We start from the raw sequence: 25,674 nt of genomic DNA on the forward strand, positions 1-25,674 counted from the left end.
AGCCACACAGTGGGCTGAGAACTGGCGATGCACCAGGGACACCACGAACACCTGAGGGGTCGCCAGCGCGGTTTTTAATATCTCCAAGGACGGTTGAATGTAATTATTTGCTTCGTGTTTCTATTAACATTTCTATTAAGCGGTTGTTTGTGTGCTATGCTAAAGTTGTGTCAACAATTATTTAAATTAATATGTGCTTTGTTTTTTGGTTACCCAGCATTGCGACTGTCAGAATCGCTACACTAACATGAACGTCACAAAACAAAGAACATTATATTTTTCGACTTTAATAATTACATTCCCATTGATGTCCATTTCTCTTTTTAATTCTGTGGTAATATGTGCGTGAACGAGACAGTGACAGCCTCTCCTTCGGCTCTGTCCGAGCAACGACGTGTTTGTACAGAAACATAGAAGGCTCGCGTAGACAAATCGTCAGCTTGAGAGAATTCTGTCTTTGGAGTAAGGGGGTAGCAGCTACAGGAATACAGAATGGTAATGTACACCTCTTTATGCCCCCCCCAAAATGAAATAATACGCTTGGACAGTTGTATTGGATTTACCGCTGTATCACGTGTGAACGTGAGAATAGATTGCACGGCGTGAGACTCTCCAAATTGTGAAAAACCGTAAATTTTAGGGGTAAACCTTGGGATTTGACATCCATGAGTACTACATAGAGCTGGTGTTTTTACACGTGCTGAGAAGTATTATGTAGGTGTGTAGGTAACTCTTTAGGAACGACTTTAGTGCTTATGGAGGCGGTTCTTCTTATGGTTACTGTAGTAAGCCACTAGATGACAGTCATAACACATAATAAAGGTCCTACATAAATGTTGGTCTGCACTGGTGGGTGATTGGCCATTATAGCACCTCGTGGGTATACAACTGTGGGTGTATGGAGGCTGTCTCTCAATCAGACTTTGTTTGACATTTTAGAGTTTTGCATATATCAAGCGAACAGTTTGTCTAATTGTAATGAAACCTCAGGACATTTTAGCACAAGTTATTAAGAGTACAGTAACAGAATCTGAGAATATATATCTGTCAATTTCTTGTCTAACCACCTATTCAGTTGTGATGAAACGTATCCTGCACATACTTAAGCATGGCCATTTTAATAATGTGTATTTTCAATAATAATAATAATAATAATAATAATAATAATAATAATAATAATAATAATAATAATAAACACAATGACAGAATCTTCTTTTTTATTGCACCAAAAAGAGAAGTTCCACTTTGTACATTCAATTTTATTAAAGAATATTTTCAGAAAGTTATGAAAAAACAAACAAACAAAAAAATCATTATATTAACACGTCTTAAAAATAAAATGAAAACAAAAAACAAACAGTAATATTTACAAACAATGAAATATTGCAATTATTTCCCCGCAGGGGGTAACACAGATACACAGAGAGTTCTGAGACATCGCTGGGCTGGCATTGAAAGTGTTAAAGCTGCTTACACAGCTGCAACAAAAACACTACAACTCAAATGATAAACACTGTCAGAATGTGTACACTGTGTATGCATACAATAATGAAATACTTCCCTTCATTGCACTAACATGATATATAGTATTGAAACAGTATTGCACGGACAGCACAGTCACAATTATGGCTTGCAATGCTACACCACCAGAAAACAATTTAGGGACATTCTAATTGTAAAGAGCAAGTAGCTTTGAATGTCATTTTAATTACTTTTGTAGATCCACCTGACTATTTTATGGTGTTTGCAACCATTCTGAGTGGTTCTGGGTTCTGCTCCTCCAATATTGCATTCTTATCATGTTTCTCTAACCCTGCCTGTACCCGGATTAGAGCTGCTTTGAGCTTGTCTGGAAAATCCTAAGTGCCAGGACAGAACGGCCTTCCTCATTCCATTTCATTCCTGTCAACTCTGTCAGGCCCACCACTCTATATAGCTGTAGGTGGGGAGTTGAAAGGTCACATTGTCACAGAAAAATACAGTACCATTGCATATGGTAATACAGATTGACTTCAGAACCTAAACGCTAGGCTATGTACATTGCTTAACAAGAACAAGGACTAAACTACTCACTAATCATACTATAAACTCCTCATCCATCTTGAGAAAAGTTGGATCAGAATTTTTCACAGTGTGATGCTTTTAATATATATCTTCATTATTATTTTTTAAAACTATTACAAAAAAATGCATACAGTATATTGCATAAGTGGAACATCTGGCATTCTTTGAGATACAATGTCAGATCGACAGGGTGAACTCCAAATTACACAGCTTAAAGAAGACGAGGAGCTTGCGCTAAAGAAAGTCATTCTGAGAACTGAGCTGTTAAGATGAAACACAATTTCCTTTCCGTACATTGTAATATAAACAGAATACCCTATGAGCGCTCATGGAGTGCTGTGCTTGTTTCACTCAGGTTAGCCACGCACACCCCCTGGGGCTCTCACCTGGGCTATTTTGTTACCCTGCGTGCATGAACAAGGAACACTAAGCTTGGTTTTGTGTTGAGTAATTAAGCTCCGAGGCCCTGTGCGAGCAGTGTGGGCTGCATGCCCTCCTCATGGTGTTACTTATGAGACGTATTCCCAGGGGTTGGTCCACTTGAGCAGGAATGAGAAGTTCTCCTTTTAAAACTTTGCACAGCCTGCCTCTGTCTTGTGTATCAGGCTGGGCTTTTTCTCTTGTACAGTAACAGATAGACAGCACATCTCTCTCTCTCACACACACACACACACACGCACACACCTCTCCCCATTGCAGTTTAGATCCGGACGGAAGACTTGAAACTTGGAATCACAATCAGGGAGCTCTGTAGATCCCAGCTTTGGAATTTCAGAGCTCACCCCTCTGATTGAGTGTGACTCATTACTGGCACCCAATCACAATACACAAAGTCCGTAGGTGCACACCCCTTGCATTTTGCAAGCTCTGCAAAGACTAAAATGGGGTTTGAATTCAGATAGCTGTATATACGTCTTGTAACTCTTTTCTGTATGATTTAATGAGGTGTACCATCCTGTCTAAGTCCACGTTTTTTTTATTTAGCTCAGTATGGTTTTGGAGTGCATTGGTTTCTGGTAATCATGTATCTCCGGGTATAATTTCTAATCCACATCCTTAATAACCGTTTATTTTCTATTACAAACCCCCATTAGAACTCATAAGCAGAAACAACACTTTAAATCTGTTAAGAAGGTTGCAAAGAAGACATAGGAACCTAAACATACAATCCGTTACCCTTCCGGTAAAAACCCTGAACGGAAACAGCAAGAATGATTGTTAAACAGGAAAGGCGTTTACTCTAGTCTTAAATTAACTTCTCTTTTTTCAAAGATGGAGATTCAAGAGTAATGTACAGCACTGAGAAACAAACAAAAGGAGATACCTTGAATTACATTTAAATATTTGATACTACTTTTGTAAAGTCAACAGGTGTTTATCTCCTTTCCAAAACATAGGAGTTAATTAAAGATTGGAGTCTTTGAAAATATGGCCTGAAATGTCTTATTCGTAAACATTTCATATTATATAGTGTACTATATAGCTGAAAAATATTAAACCAACTAATAATAATAATAATAATAATAATAATAATAATAATAATAATAATAATAATAATTTCTGCAGGTTTGATCTTTTTTTCTTTAAATACAGCTTTCTGGGGCTTCTGGGCTCAATTGGCCGCGTGCCGCCCGGGTGGGGAGGCCTCAGGTTGGCAGGGTAATCCTCAGTTCACTCCTGCGGCCGATAGGCTGCCTGCGGGTCTGCAATAGAAGCCACTCAGATCTGTGTTGTCCTCCGGCACTATGGGTCTGGTGGCTTCTCTGTAGACCTGCAGCACAAAAAAAAGACGGCTTGGCAGGACACATTTCGGAGGACACGTGTGTCTGCTGCCGTTTCCCGAGTCGGCATGGGAGTTGCAGTGGTGAACCGGAATAAAAATATTAAATGGGCATTCCAAATTCGGGAGAAAACCGGGGTAAAAATCATTGGCGATGACAAAATGTACAAAAAAAAATAAAAAAATGACAGCTTTCTTTTGTACAACTTATAATATTTCATAATACCTCTTATGGGTGCGTGGGAATAACCTACAAAGAACTTGTAAAACATGTGTAAGGGACACACACACAGTATCCTTAGTAAACATTTCTATGATACACCCTCTGATCTTTAGTTGATTCATTTTCCAGGTCAACTGAAACTGTGGGTTTTTGACAGAGAACTGTGAATACGGCAGAAACAATAGACCACTGCTTGTCTTCTGAAGGCCAATCACTAGAAAACCAACATGATATTCAGAACAGGTTCGTTAACACTCCTTACTAACCAGCAGTACTGGAACTAAAAAGTTTCGAGTCTAACTAGAAAAGTTGGGATAAACAACTCAAAGCAGAGAATTGCTGCGTCAGAGAATCTCTCATGCCTAACGGAACTCAGTGGGTTATTTTCAACGATTCCAACACTTTAAGTTGTTCATCCTGACAACACGCCCTACACCCCGTAAATAAAGAAGGATATGGACAGCATGCACCCTCCCCGAGCATGCACGCGGCGGGGTCCCAGGTGAAAGGTCACAGTTCGGAGGTCCTAGTAGGGCTTGTTGACGTTGCACAGCAGCTCTGTCACTTTGATGAGCCGCGCGACCGTGCACTGAGACTCCTCCTGCAGACGCTGGTTGTTCTGTCTCAGGCTCTGGAGCTCCTCCTGCAGATTTGCTTTGTCCTCTTTCTCCTGAGCGAGCGCCCCGAACAATAAGCAAAGCGAATAACAACAAGGGGGTTAGTACACCGTGGCACTTCTGGGTGCATGTTCTTTAGGAGGTACACCTTAGAGCTAAACTCCACTTACCAGCATTACCACCAACATTTTTCTATACGCACATATTATGATTGTCATTATGTTTAGGTTTGTTCCTTTTCAGCATTTCATTTCACACAAAATACTGTAATAAATCACTCACCCATTAGAGTAATTATAGACAGGTTCTTTAGTGAAACATCATGAGACCTGTTAACTGTGCACCAGGCTGCAGGGGCTTTGCTGCTCAATGCCATCATTTTCAATTCATTCTTTGCTTCTGACCAGCAGCTGACCAAACGCAACCGGGATATCCAAGCGAAATCACAGCAAATGAAACGGGTGTCAATTATACCCGACGCTTTCCAATTGTTGAATTTGGATCCCAGTATCTCCACTAAATCACAGCTCAGCTCAACTGCTCAGAAAGGACTCATGAACAGAAAGTGCTGAAACCTGTTGTATCATTAACAGGGTTTATGGGGTTCCAATGAAGAACCCCAGTCAAACACTCTGAAAAGTGAGTGATTTTGTTGCAGTATTTTGTGAGCCCCTGATGTAAATGCATAAACTGGAGCAAGCCTAATTCTAATTTTTCATACCTATAAGTGAACAAAAAATTGCGCTTTGTTGCACTTCTGAAACAATCCCTTTTCTTAGCTCAGCAGTATTAACACTTATCCCTGTTTAGCATTTCTAGGCTCTTCATACTTCATACAGATGGAAAGGGGTGGGGGGGAGGGGTTAGAGCTGGGTCCTGTTAATCCAATATTATTTTTTCTCTATATCTGTCTTTACCTGTCTGAGTCTGGAAAACTGCCTTGGACTGAACAGACATCCTCATTACATTTAACTTATGTGACCTTTCAACTTGGCTGCCCCACCTCCTCACCCTCTATAGTTAGGTGCGGCTGAATAGAATGGAATGGGGAAGTCTGTTCAGGGCCTGGCAGTTAGGATTCTCCAGACAAAGCTCAAAGCAACTTGATAGTGGAGCAAACCAGAATCAGTACCAAAATTAATAGAATGACAATTCAATTTTTGAATGATATTTTTTCTAGCTATCAGTGCAGAAAGGGTATCAATGGCTTCTTGCTGGTATTTCAATGCTTTACTATTTCAATGATGTCGCGTAAAGGAACGCAGTCGACTTTGAAAACACACGTGTCACAGGAGACGCAGCGAATGGTTACGGGAAGGCGATCCAAAGTGTGAAGCTTTTGAGGATGAGTTCTTGTTCATTTTTTTCATGAGGCATTGAAAAGCGCAAAACAATCCCATCAGAAATCAAATACACATCAATGTGTGCATCTTTCATACAGCAAAAGATAAGATCGAAGAGGTTTTTCTGGAATCATTTTGCTATGTACTTTTTTTATATAATGTAAAGAGTAATGGATGTTAATTCCAACTCTACAGTATTTAACTATAACAACATACATGAAAAAAAGAAGCCTGGTTTCAGGGTTTTAAATGTCAGAGCAGCAGTATTAAGATCCACCAGACTCTGGATTATTAAAGTAGAGCCACTGACTGTCAGGAAAGCAGTCGTTATCTTGTGCAGCTGCAGTCCATACAGTATGCATTCAGATCAGGAACGCAGTCGTTATCTTGTGCAGCTCAGGGGTGAGCAATCTGAGCTACGCTAAGGGCCACATGTAGGGTCCCTGATCGCTGTGGGCCACGGAACCCCCTCTTGGCACAGTTTTGGATTTTGATACTAAATTTGCTAGAATACGAGACTGGCCCTTATTTAATCAAAATATGTTAAATTATCTCAATGCTTTAGCAATGTTCTTTCCTCTCACATTTTTTTTAAATGTCTAGAAACTGAAACGGATTTTCATAGACGTTACTGTTCCCTCCTATTGCAATTACTCAAATGCTGTTTTTTCAAAGTGTTTTTTTTATATATCTTTTGATAATGCTGTGTTAAGGTGCTTTCTCCTTAGTTCAGGAGCTGCTCTTCAGTTCTAGTTGCCTGCCATAGACATGTGTAACACAGGCTAGATCAGCGTCTTATGTTAAACCTACTCTGTCTTGCCAGCAAAAGGAAACTCAATCCAAAGTTGTAAAGGTGTACACTAGATGGCGCTGAAGCTTACTAACTTAAAGGCTGATCTAGCCTGTGTTACATATGTCTGTGGCAGGCAACTAGAACTGAACTGCAGCTCCTGGACTCATTGTCAAAACACCTTAAACACAGACTTATCAAAACATTTAAAAACAATATTATTTAATTTAATAATGATTGCAAACTCATTTTTTTTACCTACTCAAGCACCCCTGTAGGGTGGGCTTATATGTAGGGGCCACAGGTTGTCCCTCGGGGGCCACACACCACACTCATCCCTGATTCACCCTCATCAGTAAGTACAAAATTATTTTCCGTGATCAATATTTTTTATTGCTTTTTAAGAAGACAAACAGCATACAACAATATATAAGCAGAATTTTTTTTTTTTTTTTAGAAATTGTTATTATTAATTACAATGTAATTACACAGGTAGCTGTGTAACTCAATGATGCCACTTAAAACAAATGGTTACTGAGTCTTCTAAGGATGTCTGATCTTTAATCAGTGAGCTGGGATGCTTTCATTTCATTTGTGTTTCATCATTTTAATGTTTCGTTCAGGATGGCAGTCTCATAGTTTTCAAGCAACTTCATTAAGTGACTGATAATGAACATCTGAAAATCAATTTTCTTACCTCTTGTAAGCATTATTATCCACTGAATCCTGGCACCCTAGCACTTCCTGTGTCAAATATACCTAATGTGACCAAAAGCCGTTGACAGAGAGAATCATAGAACACAGCTGTGAGCCAAGGATCTACAGGATGGGACAAGTGACGCCCGAAAATGAATTCTGATATTAACCTGTCTATAGCCCCACACAAGGTCATGTTTCCTACTTTGCATCGATTTTTAACGTGATCTTTATACAATACCATCTTTTAATATTGATCTCATAATGCTGACCAGCATCCTGAAGATTGAAGCTGTTTAAGATTGCGCTCACATTAACAAATGGATGCAAAGTAGACCTTGTGTGGACCTACACAGGACTGAATACACTGGGTAAAATAAGAATGTGGCAAACAGGCAAGTTCATTTCTGCAAATACCCCCCTGTGGTAGTGCCATTAAAGATGAAACAACTTCCAGAGGAAATACTGCATTTTTTGTCATCACTTTTTAGGTCAAATAGACCCTTGCCCTTTTGAAGACAATATTTGAAGCCTATTGTCTATATCAGTGATACGATGAGACATTAAAATGAAGGCAAAAAACGGTTGATTTTCATTGAAAACATGTTATTTTTATTGGACAATGTTGAAAGAACTGGCCTTTTTTGTATTCAGTGTTATTATTATTATTATTATTATTATTATTATTATTATTATTATTATTATTATTATTATTATTTACCAGATCTCATTTTGGAATCTCGCATTCATTCCAATCTAACGACAGAATGATGGGGCGAATCACTCCAAATATCAGCTAGCTGATGCAGGGTTTGATTTAAAGAAATATTCCTCAGAATCAAGCTGTTTAGGTTTAAACACACTTACTCTGCCATGAGTTGTACTTGTTATATAAACAGAATGCTCACAGAGTCCTGTGGTTATTTCACTCATCAGGACGATGGAAAAATCCTCCTTCAGATCATTAAAACAGACACGCTTCAAGTCCCTGTACCTTTCCCCTTAAGTATCCCAGTTATCTAAACTAATGTATTCCTCTTGTATAGATTCACTTGCTATATCAAGCGTGTCTTCTCAATGTAACCAGTAACCTGCCCTCTGCAAGTCAGTAATATGACATAGAACTGTGCTATTTCTTACATCCACTAGAGGGCAGAGTTTTGCAGGGGGACAGGTTCATGGTTGTACTCTGGTGTGCCAGCTGTACTTGAAAACATGTTTGAGAGCTCTATATGGGCCAAGAGGGTACTTTCAACTTCTGGATTCAAAAAGCCACCAGGATGTGATGACGGAAACAGAAATACAAAGTGATTCTAAACAACAGCAAGAAGAATATATTCTATGATAACTGCGATATTTCAGACCAATACCAAGTTCATTAGGGAAACAGGAGGCCAATCAGGAAAGGAGACTCTTTCTGCTGTAGAGACGCCTTCTTCTGATCTACAAGCCAGTAGCAAGACTGAGCATGGTTGGTATACAACCACACTGTCAAATACTAACCTGTTCTTATCAGTGTGGAATTTAAAAAGTGCTATTAAGAGGTAAGGAAATTAATTTTAAAGGTAGGACAAACATGGCGTAGAAACTAAACAATTCTCTCACCCTTGTGCCATTCGCAGTGTTTGGTTTCTTTGTCTCATCCTGGAAATGTCTTTAAAGTTTGAGTTCAACAATCAATCATATTTTCTGAGCCATTACAATATGCTTTTAGTTAGGTCCCCACAAGGGCTTGCTGCATCATCAGTGTGAGAATAAAAGCATGGTAGTTTGGCCATCATATGTAGGCAAAATGCCCATCGTATCAACCCTTTCAAATACAATGAAAAATGTCTGATTTTAAATGCAATACATACCTAATTCAGACATGTAACATTCATTTTTTTATATATATATTTCTTAAGAAACAGGTTCCCTACCCTTTTGCCGGTAGTTAAGCAGGTCGGTAATCTCAATTAAATTCAGCACCTCCTTCGTTATGGGACGTCCCATACACTTTTGTTACTTCACTGTTTTGCAGAGCGGGGGCTCAGTTTCACTCTCACAGTGTCAGTTTCAGAGGCTGCTCAGCAGGTCTCCTCTGGATCTCAGTCCTACAATTCAAGCTGCAATAGTGCTGTATCACCAGCAGGGGGCAGTAATGCTCTTGTGGTTGAAAAAGTGAACATCCTCAGATGGCATCAGTAGGACTAGCTTCAAGTTGGTAGTTTTTTTAGGGCAGAATTGAACTGCCCACGATTCACAGTGTCCAAAAGCAGGAATCCATTTTATTGCAATCTACCAACTTTTAGTATCAAGGTTTTTTTTTTTTAACCTGCGTTGATTAGTGGCATACATATTACTCTTATCCATATATTACTATATACAAATATCTTATAAATATCTATATATACTGTATATATTATAGATCATATATTATATACTGTATATAGATGTTTTCCCATGCAGGGTAACTTATTTTTACTGTACATTTTACAACTAATAAAGGAGTGCTAACTAAGGCTTTGAAATGTCTTATCTCTTATTGACGATATTTACATTATCAACAGTCCCTCTTTTAATGCACAAATACAACAGCTATAAAAACACTTCCTGGTAGAAGAAGCCAGTGTTGCTTTTGAACTAAAATAAAAATAACAAGAAATTACACATTAAAGGGGAACAGCTATAATGAAACAGGAGGTATTTTAAAGCCACTCCTTAATCAATATTTAGTAGTGAGATCGGTCACCAAACCATGCTCAGTCTTACTTTTATGCTGTTCTTCGGTAACAGGACAGCTGAAAACAATGGTGTTATCTCCAGTTTGATTTTTCCAGGGTGATACGTCTACCTGATCCCAGCACCCCCAGCGGCTTTCCATCAGTTTATTTTTTGTGTTTCGCAGGGAGGGGGGTGGGGGCTGCCCTGCCCGGCTGCATCACTGTGTTTGCAGGCCATTGTGTGAGTCAGGGGAGTGGGTGTGATTCTGCGTTGGGAGAGGGTGTACCTTTTGGAGGTCATCCTGCAGATGTTTGAGCCTGGCTTCCAGTTGACACACTTTGTCTTCAAGATTGCCCGGAGAATCCCTGAGAGGACACAGGGGAGAGAGAGAAATGTCACAGGAGATACAACCATACCATCACATCAACCATACCATCACATCAACCATACCATCACATCAGCCATACCACCACATCAACCATACCATCATATCAACCATACCATCACATCAGCCATACCATTATATCAACCATACCATCACATCAGCCATGCCATCACATCAGCCATACCATCACATCAACCATACCATCACATCAGCCATACCATCACATCAACCATACCATCACATCAGCCATGCCATCACATCAGCCATACCATCACATCAACCATACCATCACATCAGCCATACCACCACATCAACCATACCATTATATCAACCATACCATCACATCAGCCATGCCATCACATCAGCCATACCATCACATCAACCATACCATCACATCAGCCATACCATCACATCAACCATACCATCACATCAGCAATACCACCACATCAACCATACCATTATATCAACCATACCATCACATCAACCATACCATCACATCAACCATACCATCATATCAACCATACCATCACATCAGCCATACCATCACATCAACCATACCATCATATCAACCATACCATCACATCAGCCATACCATCACATCAACCATACCATCATATCAACCATACCATCATATCAACCATACCATCACATCAGCCATACCATCACATCAACCATACCATCACATCAGCCATACCATCACATCAACCATACCATCACATCAACCATACCATCACATCAGCCATACCATCACATCAACCATACCATCACATCAGCCATACCATCATATCAACCATACCATCACATTTGCAGGGTGTTCCTCTTGTTTGGGACACACACAGTTTTCTAAATATGCAGGATCCTAGTTATGCAGAATTCTGTAACTTATCCATAACTGTTTAACTCTCAATAGTTATAAATGTAAAAATCCATCCATCCATTATCATTAACCGCTTACTCCTTTACAGGGTCGCAGTGAGCCGGAGCCTAACCCGGCATACACAGGGCGCAAGGCGAGACTACACCCTGGACGGGATGCCAGTCCATCGCAGGGCACCACACACACACTAAATGTAAAAATACAAAGAGAAATGACAAATTTTTTTAATTGAAGTTTTCTACCATGAGTTATAGAATAAAGGAAACTGCACTCCCCTAACTGTATGACACCCTGAACAACACGCAGCTGTGCCTTTACCAGGGAGACAATATGGGACCCCTGCTCTCCCCTGACCGTATGACTCTCCCTACAAACTAAGCAGCCATGACTTTACCAGGGGAGACCTGTGGGACCCCTGCTCTCCCCTGACCGTATGACTCTCCCTACACTCTAAACAGCTGTGCCTTTACCAGGGGAGACCCTCAGGGACCCCTCTGCTCCCCTGACCGTATGACTCTCCCTACACACCAAGAAGCCATGCCTTTACCAGGGGAGACCCTCAGGGACCCCTGCGCTCCCCTGCCTGTATGACACACTGCACGTGATGAGGTTGAAACTTTACCAGGGGAGACATTTGGAGACCCTTTTCCTTAACCTTTTGCCTATGACGAGAGGTCTCATAATTTTCTCTCCTTATGTGCCAATGACAAGAAGTCTTGTTGTATGTTATTAAACATGAAGGTTGTAACAGTGTGAAAATACACGGCCTGTACCTGGGGTGCTGTTTTCATTTGGAGTTTGAAATCTCATGAGATGTTGCAGTCAAGCGGGCTTAAACCTATGCTGCCGGAGTGCTTTAAAATCGATCGTATAGTATCGATGACCTTTCATGTCATATCTCGGCCGTCCAATCACCAACCTTGTTTTTTTTTGCATGTGTCAGAGTCGTGACTACAGGCCATGTCTCCATATAATTGGTTTAGGGCTAGGGTGGGTGGGACATATAATATAATTACGAGGATGCATGACAGACACCGCCATTTTAGCTGAGTTCACTGCAGATTCATCTAGACACTCGTCAATTTAAAACGTCCATGTCTCTGGTTCTACAAGTCCAGGCGTGCTGATCCACAACTCATTTGAAAGGCAAGTACTTGGACTAATTAGCCGTTTTGTTATATATATATTTTTTTAAAAACTTTATCCGCTTTTTAAAAAAAAAAACTTTTGGAATGATTTTTTTGTTTATCTGTGTGCGTGTGTGCGTAGTCATTATTATTATTATTATTATTATTATTATTATTATTATTATTATTATTAATATTATTATTATTATTATTATTATTATTATTATTATTATTATTAAGGTATGTATTTTATTATAACTATCATTGGTTTACTTTTTCTTTGTTTCTGTGGGTGATTTATTTATTCTAGTTTTGAAAATAAAAATCTTCAATATCAAAGTTTTGTCAAGTTGTAAGTTGCTTCTTTTTTAATAAAACATTGAATTATTCAACATCTTGTGTGGTATTTCTTTATTTTTGTCACCTCTATACCCATAAATAAATATACTTTTATCACAAACAGGGTAATACTGTTTCCAGTCTCAGTTTTTGGAAAGTCTTAGAGCTGGTCTGCGTTTGCCATTTCGGAGGTTGTTTTTCATAAAATACCATGCATTGTAAAACCTGTGTATCTTTGCAATTGTACAAAATATTTAATTTCTGATTTCTGATTTGAAATCCTTGGAAAATTGTGCAGGCCCTATATGATCCAAGTTTTTTTGTATATAATTTGGAAAGAGGTCAAAATTGGCAGTTTGGTTAGGGCTCTGGACTCCTAACCAGAGGGTCGTGGGTTTAATCCCCAGTGAGGGACACTGCTGTTGTACCCTTGAGCAAGGTACTTTACCTAGATTGCTCCAGTAAAAACCCAACTGTTTAAATGGGTAATTGTATGTAAAAATAATGTGATATCTGTATAATGTGATATCTTGTAACAATTGTAAGTCGCCCTGGATAAGGGCGTCTGCTAAGAAATAAATAATAATAATAATATACATTTTTCAATATTTGTTTTGGAGGTGTGGCTTATATGAAAAATATATAATACATTCCACAACAAAATACATTATATCATTGGAAACAGCTGCTTAATGCCTTTCTGTAGGTATATTGGGTTTTAATGTCTGATTTAAGGTTGCCAAACTACAAGCGCTAAAACACAAAGTGGTCATATTCATGCCCGTATATGGTCATGTAGGCAGCAAAGGGTTAATGGGGGCAGGTTAGAGGTCATTTGTTAGGTAAATAATGTAAGAGGTGTTTGCCATGGCAGATTAGAAACACAGGCATCCTATCTGTATGCAGTCAAAATGTTAAAGATAGATCAGGGGAAGGCAACCTTGGCACATCCAGTCTATTCCATTGCAGGACTTTGTTCCAGCCAGATCCTTCATTATTTAATTGACCTCCGTTGGAACAAAGTCCTGCAATGGAATGGATTGGAAGGGCCACGGTTGCCTCCCTCTGCTCTAGATGATAGAAGAGAAGGGCCTCTGTTCACAGGATAATGCCGTGCTCTTACCCTTCTTTCTTGTTCATTGTTTTCATGTCTTCTTGTGATGTCACAGACGTGTCGCTGCTAGACTGAGCTCCATCTCCAGCTTTCCGATCTAAGAGGCAAGAGAAGTCAGTCATTGCTGTCCCTCACTAGAGAAGCCAGCCATGGCTGTCCCTCACTAGACCAGTCATCGCTGTCCCTCACTAGAGAAGCCAGCCATCGCTGTCCCTCACTAGAGAAGCCAGCCATTGCTGTCCCTTACTAGAGAAGCCAGCCATTGCTGTCCCTCACTAGAGAAGCCAGCCATCGCTGTCCCTCACTAGACCAGCCATCGCTGTCCCTCACTAGAGAAGCCAGCCATCGCTGTCCCTCACTAGAGAAGCCAGTCATCGCTGTCCCTCGCCATCTGATGTAATTTATTATAAATAGAATATTGTATTTCGTGACCTTAAAATTAGCTATAATGTTTCATTATTCTTATTTAACCATACATTACAAACAATATATTATAGGGTGCTGTACGAAACAAGCTGGTATTCACTCCACAATAGAAAAGTGGGTGAAAGTCAGCTAGTATCTCACACAGTGCCCTTCACTAGTGTTTTCTACTGTTATAACAGCCTTGACTTGCATAAAGAAGGAAACACATTGAGTGAAATAGCTCCCATCACTCGATTTTCAAGATGTGGTAGCCGAAACATAATCAACAAGTACAGAGAAACATCATCTGTAATTGACAGACCCAGAACTGGAAGACCCAACAAGCTGTCTAACAAGGATGAGCAATACTTGAAGATAATATCCTTAAAGAATAGAAAGAAGACAAGCGTTGAATAGACAACAGAACTGGCAGAAGTCACAGGTGTCGCTGCCCATCAAATCAACAGTACGAAGACCACTCTTGAAATCAGGACTTGAAGGGGGTGTTGCAGTAAGAATACCTCTGTTAAGAACGGGGAACAAGACTAAAATATGCACAAGAACACAGAAATACTGTTGATTTGATGGACAACAACACCTGTGCCTTCTGCCAGTTCTGTGTCAATTCAATGCTTGTCTTCTTTCTATTTCTTAAGGATATTATCTTCAAGTATTGCTCATCCTTGTTAGACAGCTTGTTGGGTCTTCCAGTCCCGGGTTTGTCAATTACAGATGATGTTTCTCTGTACTTGTTGATTATGCTTCGGATACCACACCGTGAAAATCGAGCGATGGGAGCTATTTCACTCAATGTTTTTCCTTTTATTATGCAAGTCAAGGTTGTTATAACAGTAGAAAACACTAAAGACTTTTGCACAGCAGTGTATAGACATACATACATACAGTCAATATGCATTAATAAGAATTTCAATGGACCAGCAAAAAAAAAATTATAAGTAATTTGTATTATCATGAGTCTAAGACAAATCCATACTTAAGCTTGCACTGTAACCCTTTACAAGCTTACACTGTAACACCTGTACGCCTGTGTGGCAATGTGCCCCGTCCCTGTGTGCATTTGTATGTTGCGTGCGTGTGTTAATGTTGGTGTATAGATTGGTACACGGGATATAAACGGGTCTGTGTTTCACGTGTATTTAAAGTGTAGATTTGTATTTAGGCACGAGGAGAGCACAAATCACATCACGTGCAAGTAAAAAGTAATATGTGAGCACGGGGAATTGCACTTTAATTAATTCACGTGCAGTTGTACCGAGATTCCAATTGAATGATTGACTAGCAATCGAATCTCGGTACAACTGCATAAAAGCTGCATGTTTTCACTCACTGGGGGGTTGGTGTTCGGTGAGTGGAGAACGAGTGTGGAGAAGGAGAGTTAAAATAAGAACGGAAGAACGTAAATATAAAGTAAATAGTGTTTTCACTCACCGTGTTTGTTCGTCCCTGTTTGTTAGTGTCTGTCCGTTTTGTCTACCTGTTTATTTTGGCGTGAAGTGCCGTGTCCCGTGTTTTGTGCTGTTTTCAACCCTTTTATTTGTTAATAAACGCTGAGTGCAGCCATTGCACTCAGCTCATCATCAACCACTGTCTTTGTTTTGAATTCCTGTCTGGTCTGACGCCACCCACTCTGGCGTAGGACGCTCGGGCTCCTCCCACTCAGGCGTAGGACGCTCGGGCTCCTCCCACTCAGGCGTAGGACGCTCAGGCTCCTCCCACTCGGGCTGTGGACGCTCAGGCTCCTCCCACTCGGGCTGTGGACGCTCAGGCTCCTCCCACTCGGGCTGTGGACGCTCAGGCTCCTCCCACTTGGGCTGTGGACGCTCAGGCTCCTCCCACTTGGGCTGTGGACGCTCAGGCTCCTCCCACTTGGGCTGTGGACGCTCAGGCTCCTCCCCATAACTGCGGAAGGGACAGTTGGCGAACAGATGATCCTGGTCGCAGAGGAGGCACCCCGGCGTTGGCTTGTTAGATCGCCGTGGATGTCTGGCCCTTAGGCGGCACTCCTCCTCCCTGTCCTTCACCTCTTTATCCTCCTTCCATCCCATTTTATTTATTTATATATATATTTTTTTGTAATCCAACACTTTTTTTTTTTCAAAAAAAATGCGGTTCCTGCTCTGGCCTGAGTCCTGGAGGCGCTGTCGATCCCACGCAGGACACCACGTGTCACAAAGACGGCCAGAGTGGGTGGCGTCAGACCAGACAGGAATTCAAAACAAAGACAGTGGTTGATGATGAGCTGAGTGCAATGGCTGCACTCAGCGTTTATTAACAAATAAAAGGGTTGAAAACAGCACAAAACACGGGACACGGCACTTCACGCCAAAATAAACAGGTAGACAAAACGGACAGACACTAACAAACAGGGACGAACAAACACGGTGAGTGAAAACACTATTTACTTTATATTTACGTTCTTCCGTTCTTATTTTAACTCTCCTTCTCCACACTCGTTCTCCACTCACCGAACACCAACCCCCCAGTGAGTGAAAACATGCAGCTTTTATGCAGTTGTACCGAGATTCGATTGCTAGTCAATCATTCAATTGGAATCTCGGTACAACTGCACGTGAATTAATTAAAGTGCAATTCCCCGTGCTCACATATTACTTTTTACTTGCACGTGATGTGATTTGTGCTCTCCTCGTGCCTAAATACAAATCTACACTTTAAATACACGTGAAACACAGACCCGTTTATATCCCGTGTACCAATCTATACACCAACATTAACACACGCACGCAACATACAAATGCACACAGGGACGGGGCACATTGCCACAGCCTGCCAAATAAATAAATAAATAAATAAATAAATAAATAAATAAATAATATTTGTTTTTACTAGTTACGGTAACACTGAAATCAGATTTCAATTACAGTACAATGAAAAGTATGATACATTTAAAAGTCCTGTGGAAGTGATTGTGATCCCCTGAAAAATAAACATTGTAAGGAGCGAGCCTGTACAGGATGTGAGTCCGAGAAGCCTACTGGCATGCCAGCCTCCTCACCCTCTCTCGACAGCGCCTCTAAGATGCTCCGACAAGCCGTCGCCAAGTCTGAGATCGACTGCCATTCCTCATCTGTAGAGTCAGGATTTTCTGAGAGAACTGAGGGGCAAAGAAAATACGATCCTTAGAAAATTATACGATCCTTAGACAATCAAAAAGTCATTACCCTGCACCTTAATAATAATGAGCACACTGTCTGTAGTTGCTGAGGCGATATTTAAACACATACTAGAAAAACTAAAATGCAGTTTGTGATGCCTGGAATATCCGTCTGCAGTTTCAACGATTGAGCAATACTTTCTGCTACCACTGGAGGCCACCATCAGCAATCTAATTTTGTTTGCTTACTAGATACACAGCAGGCTCAGCAGATTTTCATGGAAGGTCAAACTTGCTTAATATCACTCCTGTTAATGTCACTCTCCGCTTATTATCATGTTACTTAGCCATGTTGTTGATACTGAATCACTGGATTCCAGTTTTAGGATCAACACCCTATGTGGAAGTGGATGAGCCCCTCATAATTCTCAATGATGAGGTTGTCTGTTTAACACCCTGTAGAATGAGATTGTTCACTGCATGGAGAAGGATTAGGCCAAAGGTCTTTAGAATGAGCATTTTAATCACCATGTGGGTCAGCATAAGCTACACAGCTCTCCTTTAGCTCCACCCCTCCACCTGCCCTGGAACCCTTTAGCTCCACCCCTCCACCTGCCCTGGAACCCTTTAGCTCCACCCTCCACCTGCCCTGGAACCCTTTAGCCCCACCCCTCCACCTGCCCTGGAACCCTTTAGCTCCACCCTCCACCTGCCCTGGAACCCTTTAGCTCCACCCCTCCACCTGTCCTGGAACCCTTTAGCTCCACCCCTCTACCTGCACTGGAACCCTTTAGCTCCACCCCTCCACCTGCCCTTGAACCCTTTAGCTCCACCCTCCACCTGCCCTGGAACCCTTTAGCTCCACCCCTCCACCTGTCCTGGAACCCTTTAGCTCCACCCTCCACCTGCCCTGGAACCCTTTAGCTCCACCCCTCTACCTGCACTGGAACCATTTAGCTCCACCCCTCCACCTGCCCTTGAACCCTTTAGCTCCACCCTCCACCTGCTCTGGAACCCTTTGCTCCCCCTTCACCTGCCCTTGAACCCTTTAGCTCCACCCTCCACCTGCTCTGGAACCCTTTGCTCCCCCTTCACCTGCCCTTGAACCCCTTCCCCATCTCAGAATTTGGCCCAGTTGAGCTGAAATGATCCTTTGAGTATTTTTTATTTAACAGCCTTGTCATTTGTTCATGTTTTCTCAGTTGCTGATAATCTCTCGAGTGCAGCAGGGTTTTAAATAAACAGTCATGAGCACCACGTGCAGGGACCGAAAAGCTCCCGTGAAATAAGAAATCAGACTCAAAAAGGGTTAAGGGTTACTATCGCGGTCCACTGCAATATTATTTCATATGCTGAATCAAAAATAAATGCATTTTTTTTCATAGGTGTTTTTCAAGTGGAATATATTTTAAATATTTTAAAGCAACTTTTGGATTTAAAATATATTTGTATATTTTACTACAAATTATAAATATATTTGTTTCATTTTAAAAGTAAAAGGTAAAAATACAGGTATATAAACCATAAAGTATGCTTATTATATATTTCAGCCATTTTCCATGGGTTAAAACGATTTGGATAAATTTGGATATTTTCATTACAAGGTTAACAAATGTGCCATATAATATTAAAATATACATTTTCAAATCCAACAAAATTGCCTTTTGTAATCTAAAACATACATGTAAAATACATTCAATCGACAATTATATTGTACATTTATTTTTGGTTTATGAAATATATTATAAAATATGTTTACTAGACCAACTCAATTATAAATATCTAATGAAATGAAATATATCTGCTGGGTTCAAATATTGAGATAAACGCTGCTTGAAATGAGGTGGCAAAAACGATGTGTTCGTGGTTATTCGTGTAACAGAATCTCTACATGACAATGAAAAAGATGCAAAGGATACATGCATAAATGAGACTTGAAATACATAACACCCATTGTACAGAAGAGTTTTTTTTTTACTGTAATATAGTATGGAGTCAACTTTTGTTTTCCATTGGAAATGAAGGAATATCCATACATGTAAAACCCATATTGGTCTCATTACTAATTCCTCTTTCCCAATGTACGGATCCTGCCTCTGGGAGTTTAGAAAGGATATGTTTTAAGCCCTGTATTACTTCATCCCTAAAGAACCAGGACCACAATGAATGAGCTTCTGCCTGAATGAATGAACAACGGCTCAGTGAATATTATTATCAGTTTGCCAGACTGGAAATCGTCACAGCTGTGATCTAGAGAAACTAGCTGTGCCTCCTCCCCCTCTCCCCCTTCCTCCCCCAGTCCCTGCAGGGTTTGGAAATGAAACAGATGGGAGAGGTCGAGGCTCGTCTGCAAAAAAGCAGAGCTGCATCCATCTGTTATTTTGTTTCACAAATATAAGAACCCTTTTTTGAATGATCCGCGAGGGCTGTCGGACAGGAGGCAGTTGCAATGCATTATGTATTTTCTTTTAATTCAATTTGTACAGTGATGCAAAAAAGTATTCAGCCGCCTCCTTGCAGGATTGTGGTGCCTGGGGGCTGGGGGAGGACAGTGTGCTGTTTTATTCCACAGCCTGTTTGTTTGCTTATTAAATATCTTGCTATCCCTGAATAGATCATCTTCAAATCTGCAGACAATACAAATGTACAGCCAAGCCAGGCTTGATGTGTCATCAGACATTTATTGCTTCATCAGTTGCTATAATAGATGGATCCAGTAAACAGGCAATTTTTGTATCACCGTTGATTAAAATTAGCATTCCATAATTGTAGTTTGATTATTAAGACTTAATATTCTAATATTCGATAAAAAAAAAAAATCACAGCAGAAAATATAATTTTAATTTACTCTTGTTTTGCAAACATCCCGCAATGCTAATTATAATTGAACTACTGGTACTGTATTAAATGAAAACTACGGTCTCAGAACATGCTATTCATTTTTCAGATGCCATCTAGGAGTGTGTGGAAACACTGTCCAGTCGTGTCAGGATTGCAGATGCAATTCTTCTGGCTTGTTTCATATCAGATGGGCTTGAATTCCATAGGGAGGGTTTGGCAACTGAAAGACGATTTTAAACAGCTTTTTCAATCCCCAGTAGACCAGCACTCTGTGATCACTGGGTTTGGAAAGATCAGCTTGTAGGTCAAAATAATAGGTAGAAATAAACTTTAAATCTATCCTAATATTCTTCCATCCCTCAAAATAAAATGGTGACGGCCAAGACTGGTACGATATATATATATATACTGTGTGTGTATATATATATATATATTGTGAATGAACTGCTGCCACACGGGTTCGAGCCCCTTTAAAAATACGACCCAGTACACACAGAAATGGATTTTTCTCGCGCTGACACGCTATATTTTAATAAACACAAAAATAAAACAAACACAACAAAACACAAAATAAACACCTAACTCCGTTTGGGAGCGCTAACTAAACAGATTATTCCCTGACTAACTTGCAGGACGGCTAAGCCGTTTACCTGACACCACAACACAAAACTACGCGGGTTTCACACAGCGCTTACTTTCCTCAGGACTGCTCGGAAGCAGAGCACCTCATCTGCCTCCTTCTACTCAGCAGCCCCGAATAATCTGCCTGCCTGTCCTTTATACCTTGCACCTGGTCCTAATCTCCAATTACCCCCCCCCCCCCAGGTGCAGGGGATCATTAAACAATAAAACAGTTAACAAACACTAATTAACAGAAAAGCAAAACAATTAAACAATAAACTAAAACAATTACACTAAACAAACGTGCATTTTTACATGTTTTTTTCTTCAGGGAGACTTTAACCCCCTCCCTGCTGTCTCACACATTCTTCCCCCCAAAGTGTGCAACACTTACGGCCTTTCCAAGGCCACCTCCTCCCCTAAAACACAACCACCCACCCTCAAGTCCACCAATGTCCCTTCTCGCCCTCTTCCATGGGCGGACTTGAGGGTGGATCGGTCCACGTCCCGGCCCAGCCAGGTAGGGACCGCGCAGCGGTGACGAGGGACCCCAACGGTTTGTCAGGGGCGACCAGAACGACAACCGGGGCACTGGAGGCTGCAGCAGCGGGCAGAGGTCTGCAGCTGGGACCCAGTGCAGCGACGTCTGATCACCCAGGGAGAGCGAAGCAGTGACCAGGGGGAGCGTAAGCGACATCTGGGAGCAGCGCGGCGACGTCTTGGTGCTCGGGAGGAGCGGAGCAGGGAACCAGGTGGAGAACTGTGACCGGTTCTGCCGACTCCTGGGCTCTAGGTCTAGTGAAGGGAGGTCCAGGCCAACCGGCAGGGTGTCCAGGAGCGAGGGGCGAGGGACCGCACGCAGCGGTGCCGGACTGGACCGCAGGGGTGGTGGTCGGGGCTGTGGTGGTAGCGGGCTTTTCGCCTACTCCCCTCTGGGCTCCGGAAGCGGTGGCTCCTCCCCTTCTGGCTCTGGCGGCGGCAGCTCCTCCCCCTCTGGCTCGGTAGACTTTGGAGCTACCCATGCCTCCTCCGACTTTTGGAGCAACAGCTCCAATTCGGTTGGCTCCCGCTCCTGTCTCTTCAGCGGTGTCAACCCCATCTCTCTAGTTGCTCTTTTTGAGCAGCGGCCTTCTCATTGATCTGCTCGATCAAATTCCATAAATCCATTTTCTGGGTCGTAGGGGCGCCCACACTTTCTGAAACCAAATGTGAATGAGACGCTGCCACACGGGTTCGTGCCCCTTTAAAAATACGACCCAGTACACACAGAAATTGATTTTTCTCGCGCTGACACGCTATATTTTAATAAACACAAAAATAAAACAAACACAACAAAACACAAAATAAACACCTAACTCCGTTTCGGAGCGTTAACTAAACAGATTATTCCCTGACTAACTTGCAGGACGGCTAAGCCGTTTACCTGAAACCACAACACAAAACTACGTGGGTTTCACACAGCACTTACTTTCCTCAGGACTGCTCGGAAGCAGAGCACCTCATCTGCCTCCTTCTACTCAGCAGCCCCGAATAATCTGCCTGCCTGTCCTTTATACCTTGCACCTGGTCCTAATCTCCAATTACCCCCCCAGGTGCAGGGGATCATTAAACAATAAAACAGTTAACAAACACTAATTATCAGAAAAGCAAAACAATTAAACAATAAACTAAAACAATTAAACTAAACAAACGTGCATTTTTACATGTTTTTTTCTTCAGGGAGGCTTTAACCCCCTCCCTGCTATATATATATATATATATATATATATATATATATATATATATATATATATATATATATATATATATATTATTTATTTCTTAGCAGACACCCTTATCCAGGGTAACTTACAATTGTTAGAAGATATCACATTATTTTTTACATACAATTACCCATTAATACAGTTAGGTTTTTACTGGAGCAATCTAGGTAAAGTACCTTGCTCAAGGGTACAACAGCAGTGTCCCCCCACCTGGGATTGAACCCTCGACCCTCCGGTCAAGAGTCCAGAGCCCTAACCACTACTCCACACTGCTGCCCATATATAATGGTGTGTATGATCAAGCCTATGAAATATATGACTTTATAATACATGATTCAGCATCAACACGGCTAGGTAACCCCTTCCATCCCCTCACCGCTCTCTGTGTGAAGAAGTGTCTCCCACCCTCTGCCCGAAGTCATTTAATTTCCAACTGAGTGCATATAAAGAATTCAAACATTTGCGAAACATATGTTTTATAACTTAAAAATATATTCCTTTGTAAACATCCATTAACCTCTATATTTATATAAGCTGTCGACTGATCGAATAGTAAAGTTATCTGTGAAGTCATTGTGATGCGTGCGGTTGTAATGTAATATATCAATTACATTTTGTAACATTAATATGTTGCTTAAAAAAATCCAAGCAGTTTTAAAATATAGTGCAAAACAGGGCCCCGGTCATCGTCAAACACAGGATTTAGCAATATCATTTGGTGACACTTTACATTTTGTCTCTAATTACTGTGTATTTACAGAGTAGATACAGGAAATGCATGTGTACTTATACATAATTACAATGTTATTATGCCTAGTTACAATGTACTGAATGTGTAAATCTTTTTGCATGATATAACCCTAACCCTAACCCTATCCTTAACTCTAACTCTAAACCTACCCCCTAACCCTAACCCTTTTCTGATACAGTTGTGCAAACACATTTACACTTCAAGTACATTGTAACTATGCATAATAACATTGTAATTATGTGTAAGTACATGTGTGTTTACAATGTAACTACTATGCTAACACACAGTAATTAGAGACAGTCAATGTAAAGTGTACCATTTTCTTAAGTGGCGACGAGTCAACCTATTCTATTCCGATTCGTAGTCATTCTATCCCTGCCTCATAGTAACACAAGCCAGCAGCTCTGAATACTGTACCCACACCACACAGTCCTCTGCAGTTTAATTCCTCAGTCAGCCTACAGGAAGCGGTATCAATCTGTAGCCTGGCAATGACGGCACTTTAACCCCCCTTTGCCGTTGTATAAAGAGCAGTAGCGACACCTACTCTTCGTGATGGAGTTCTGGATACTCAGGGCTCGCGAGCTCCTGTCTGCCCTGCTTGAGAAGCCCAGCGGGATTGTGCGACACTGGGGGTCACTGACAGTGGGATCCTCATCACCCAGGTCCAGTCCTGAAAACTGGAAGAGAGACAAGGAATAAAACACCAGCAATCACTCCATTACCGAGACACAAGGAATAAAACACCAGCAATCACTCCATTACCATTTGAGCCTTTTAGGTAGAAAATACACAACAATCACAATGTAGGTCAGCTCTATATGTTACTGGAAGGACATTATGGAAGTAGGTTTGTTTTTATTCTGTTCAATTATTTTTTACTTTTTAAAATAAACCAAAAACCTACATTGACTCGCTTTTTTCACTTTCTAATCTTAAAAGATAAATAAATAAACTGAGAATCAAGTGGTTTGTGGTTTGCTGTTTTCCGATTTTAAAAGGATGAAATTAAAAGCGTGTTCCGCCTTGTGTATCTGTTTTCTGATATTGCTTGTTGCAATGAGTCAAATACAGTCAAGCCTGCTTAACAGAACTTCAACAGGAACTGAGCATGCACTGTGACAATAATGAGTGGACTTGACATTGTCAGGAGCCCACCAATAACCTAACAAACCAAATCCACGTGTGAATTTAAACCAGTTTAACAAGTTCTCTTCACTCCTCCTTACCTCTAGCATTCTTTTAAGCCACTTGTGAATTATTCATTGTGATACAGTCTATGTTAAACAGATTCATATAATTGTGCAATGTCTTATTTAACATAACATTCTCAACAACAGTTGTTAAGGGCAACTGCCCCTGACTAGCACTGCCCCTAACTAGCACTGTCCCTGACTAGCACTGCCCCTGACTAGCACTGCCCCTGACTAGCACTGTCTCTGACTAGCACTGCCCCTGACTAGCACTGCCCCTGACTAGCACTGCTCCTGACTAGCACTGCCCCTGACTAGCACGACTCCTGACTAGCACTGCCCCTGACTAGCACTGCCCCTGACTAGCACGACTCCTGACTAGCACTGCCCCTGACTAGCACGACTCCTGACTAGCACTGCCCCTGACTAGCACGACTCCTGACTAGCACTGCCCCTGACTAGCACTGCCCCTGACTAGCACTGCTCCTGACCAGCACGGCCCCTGACTAGCACTGCCCCTGACTAGCACTGCCCCTGACTAGCACTGCCCCTGACTAGCACTGCCCCTGACTAGCACGGCCCCTGACTAACACTGCCCCTGACTAGCACTGCCCCTGACTAGCACTGTCCCTGACTAGCACTGCTCCTGACTAGCACTGTCCCTGACTAGCACTGCCCCTGACTAGCACTGCCCCTGACTAGCACGGCCCCTAACCAGACTGGAGTCAATGGTAAGAGTGCTGCACCTGGATAAGGGTGTGTGGTCTGAATCACAGTTAGGAAGACATATTCAAATTAAAAAAGTTAAACTGGGAAAGTATAAAGGTGAGCAGGGAGGAAGATAATAAAACGATCAGTGTCACATCATTGAGTTGATTACAGGTACGACGCAGGACTGGGACGGATCTT

General features: G+C 41.4%; 1 protein-coding gene across 4 annotated transcripts in view; it reads right to left on the bottom strand.

The window, feature by feature from the left end:
• Positions 1-1,238: 1,238 nt before the first annotated feature.
• LOC117398704 (signal-induced proliferation-associated 1-like protein 2) overlaps positions 1,239-25,674 on the bottom strand; it is an 80,093-nt gene continuing 55,657 nt past the window's right edge. For all 4 annotated transcript variants that reach the window (XM_059012092.1, XM_059012089.1, XM_059012090.1 and 1 more), the window contains 5 exons: positions 24,120-24,252; positions 17,498-17,596; positions 14,068-14,155; positions 10,503-10,581; positions 1,239-4,737 (listed from right to left, as the gene is read on the bottom strand). In XM_059012092.1, the coding sequence (XP_058868075.1) occupies positions 4,594-4,737; positions 10,503-10,581; positions 14,068-14,155; positions 17,498-17,596; positions 24,120-24,252 (543 nt within the window). In that variant the 3' untranslated portion in view covers positions 1,239-4,593. The remainder of the gene's footprint in view (positions 4,738-10,502; positions 10,582-14,067; positions 14,156-17,497; positions 17,597-24,119; positions 24,253-25,674) is intronic.

Source organism: Acipenser ruthenus, chromosome 43, assembly GCF_902713425.1.
Source record: "Acipenser ruthenus chromosome 43, fAciRut3.2 maternal haplotype, whole genome shotgun sequence".
Taxonomy (NCBI): Eukaryota; Metazoa; Chordata; class Actinopteri; order Acipenseriformes; family Acipenseridae; genus Acipenser; species Acipenser ruthenus.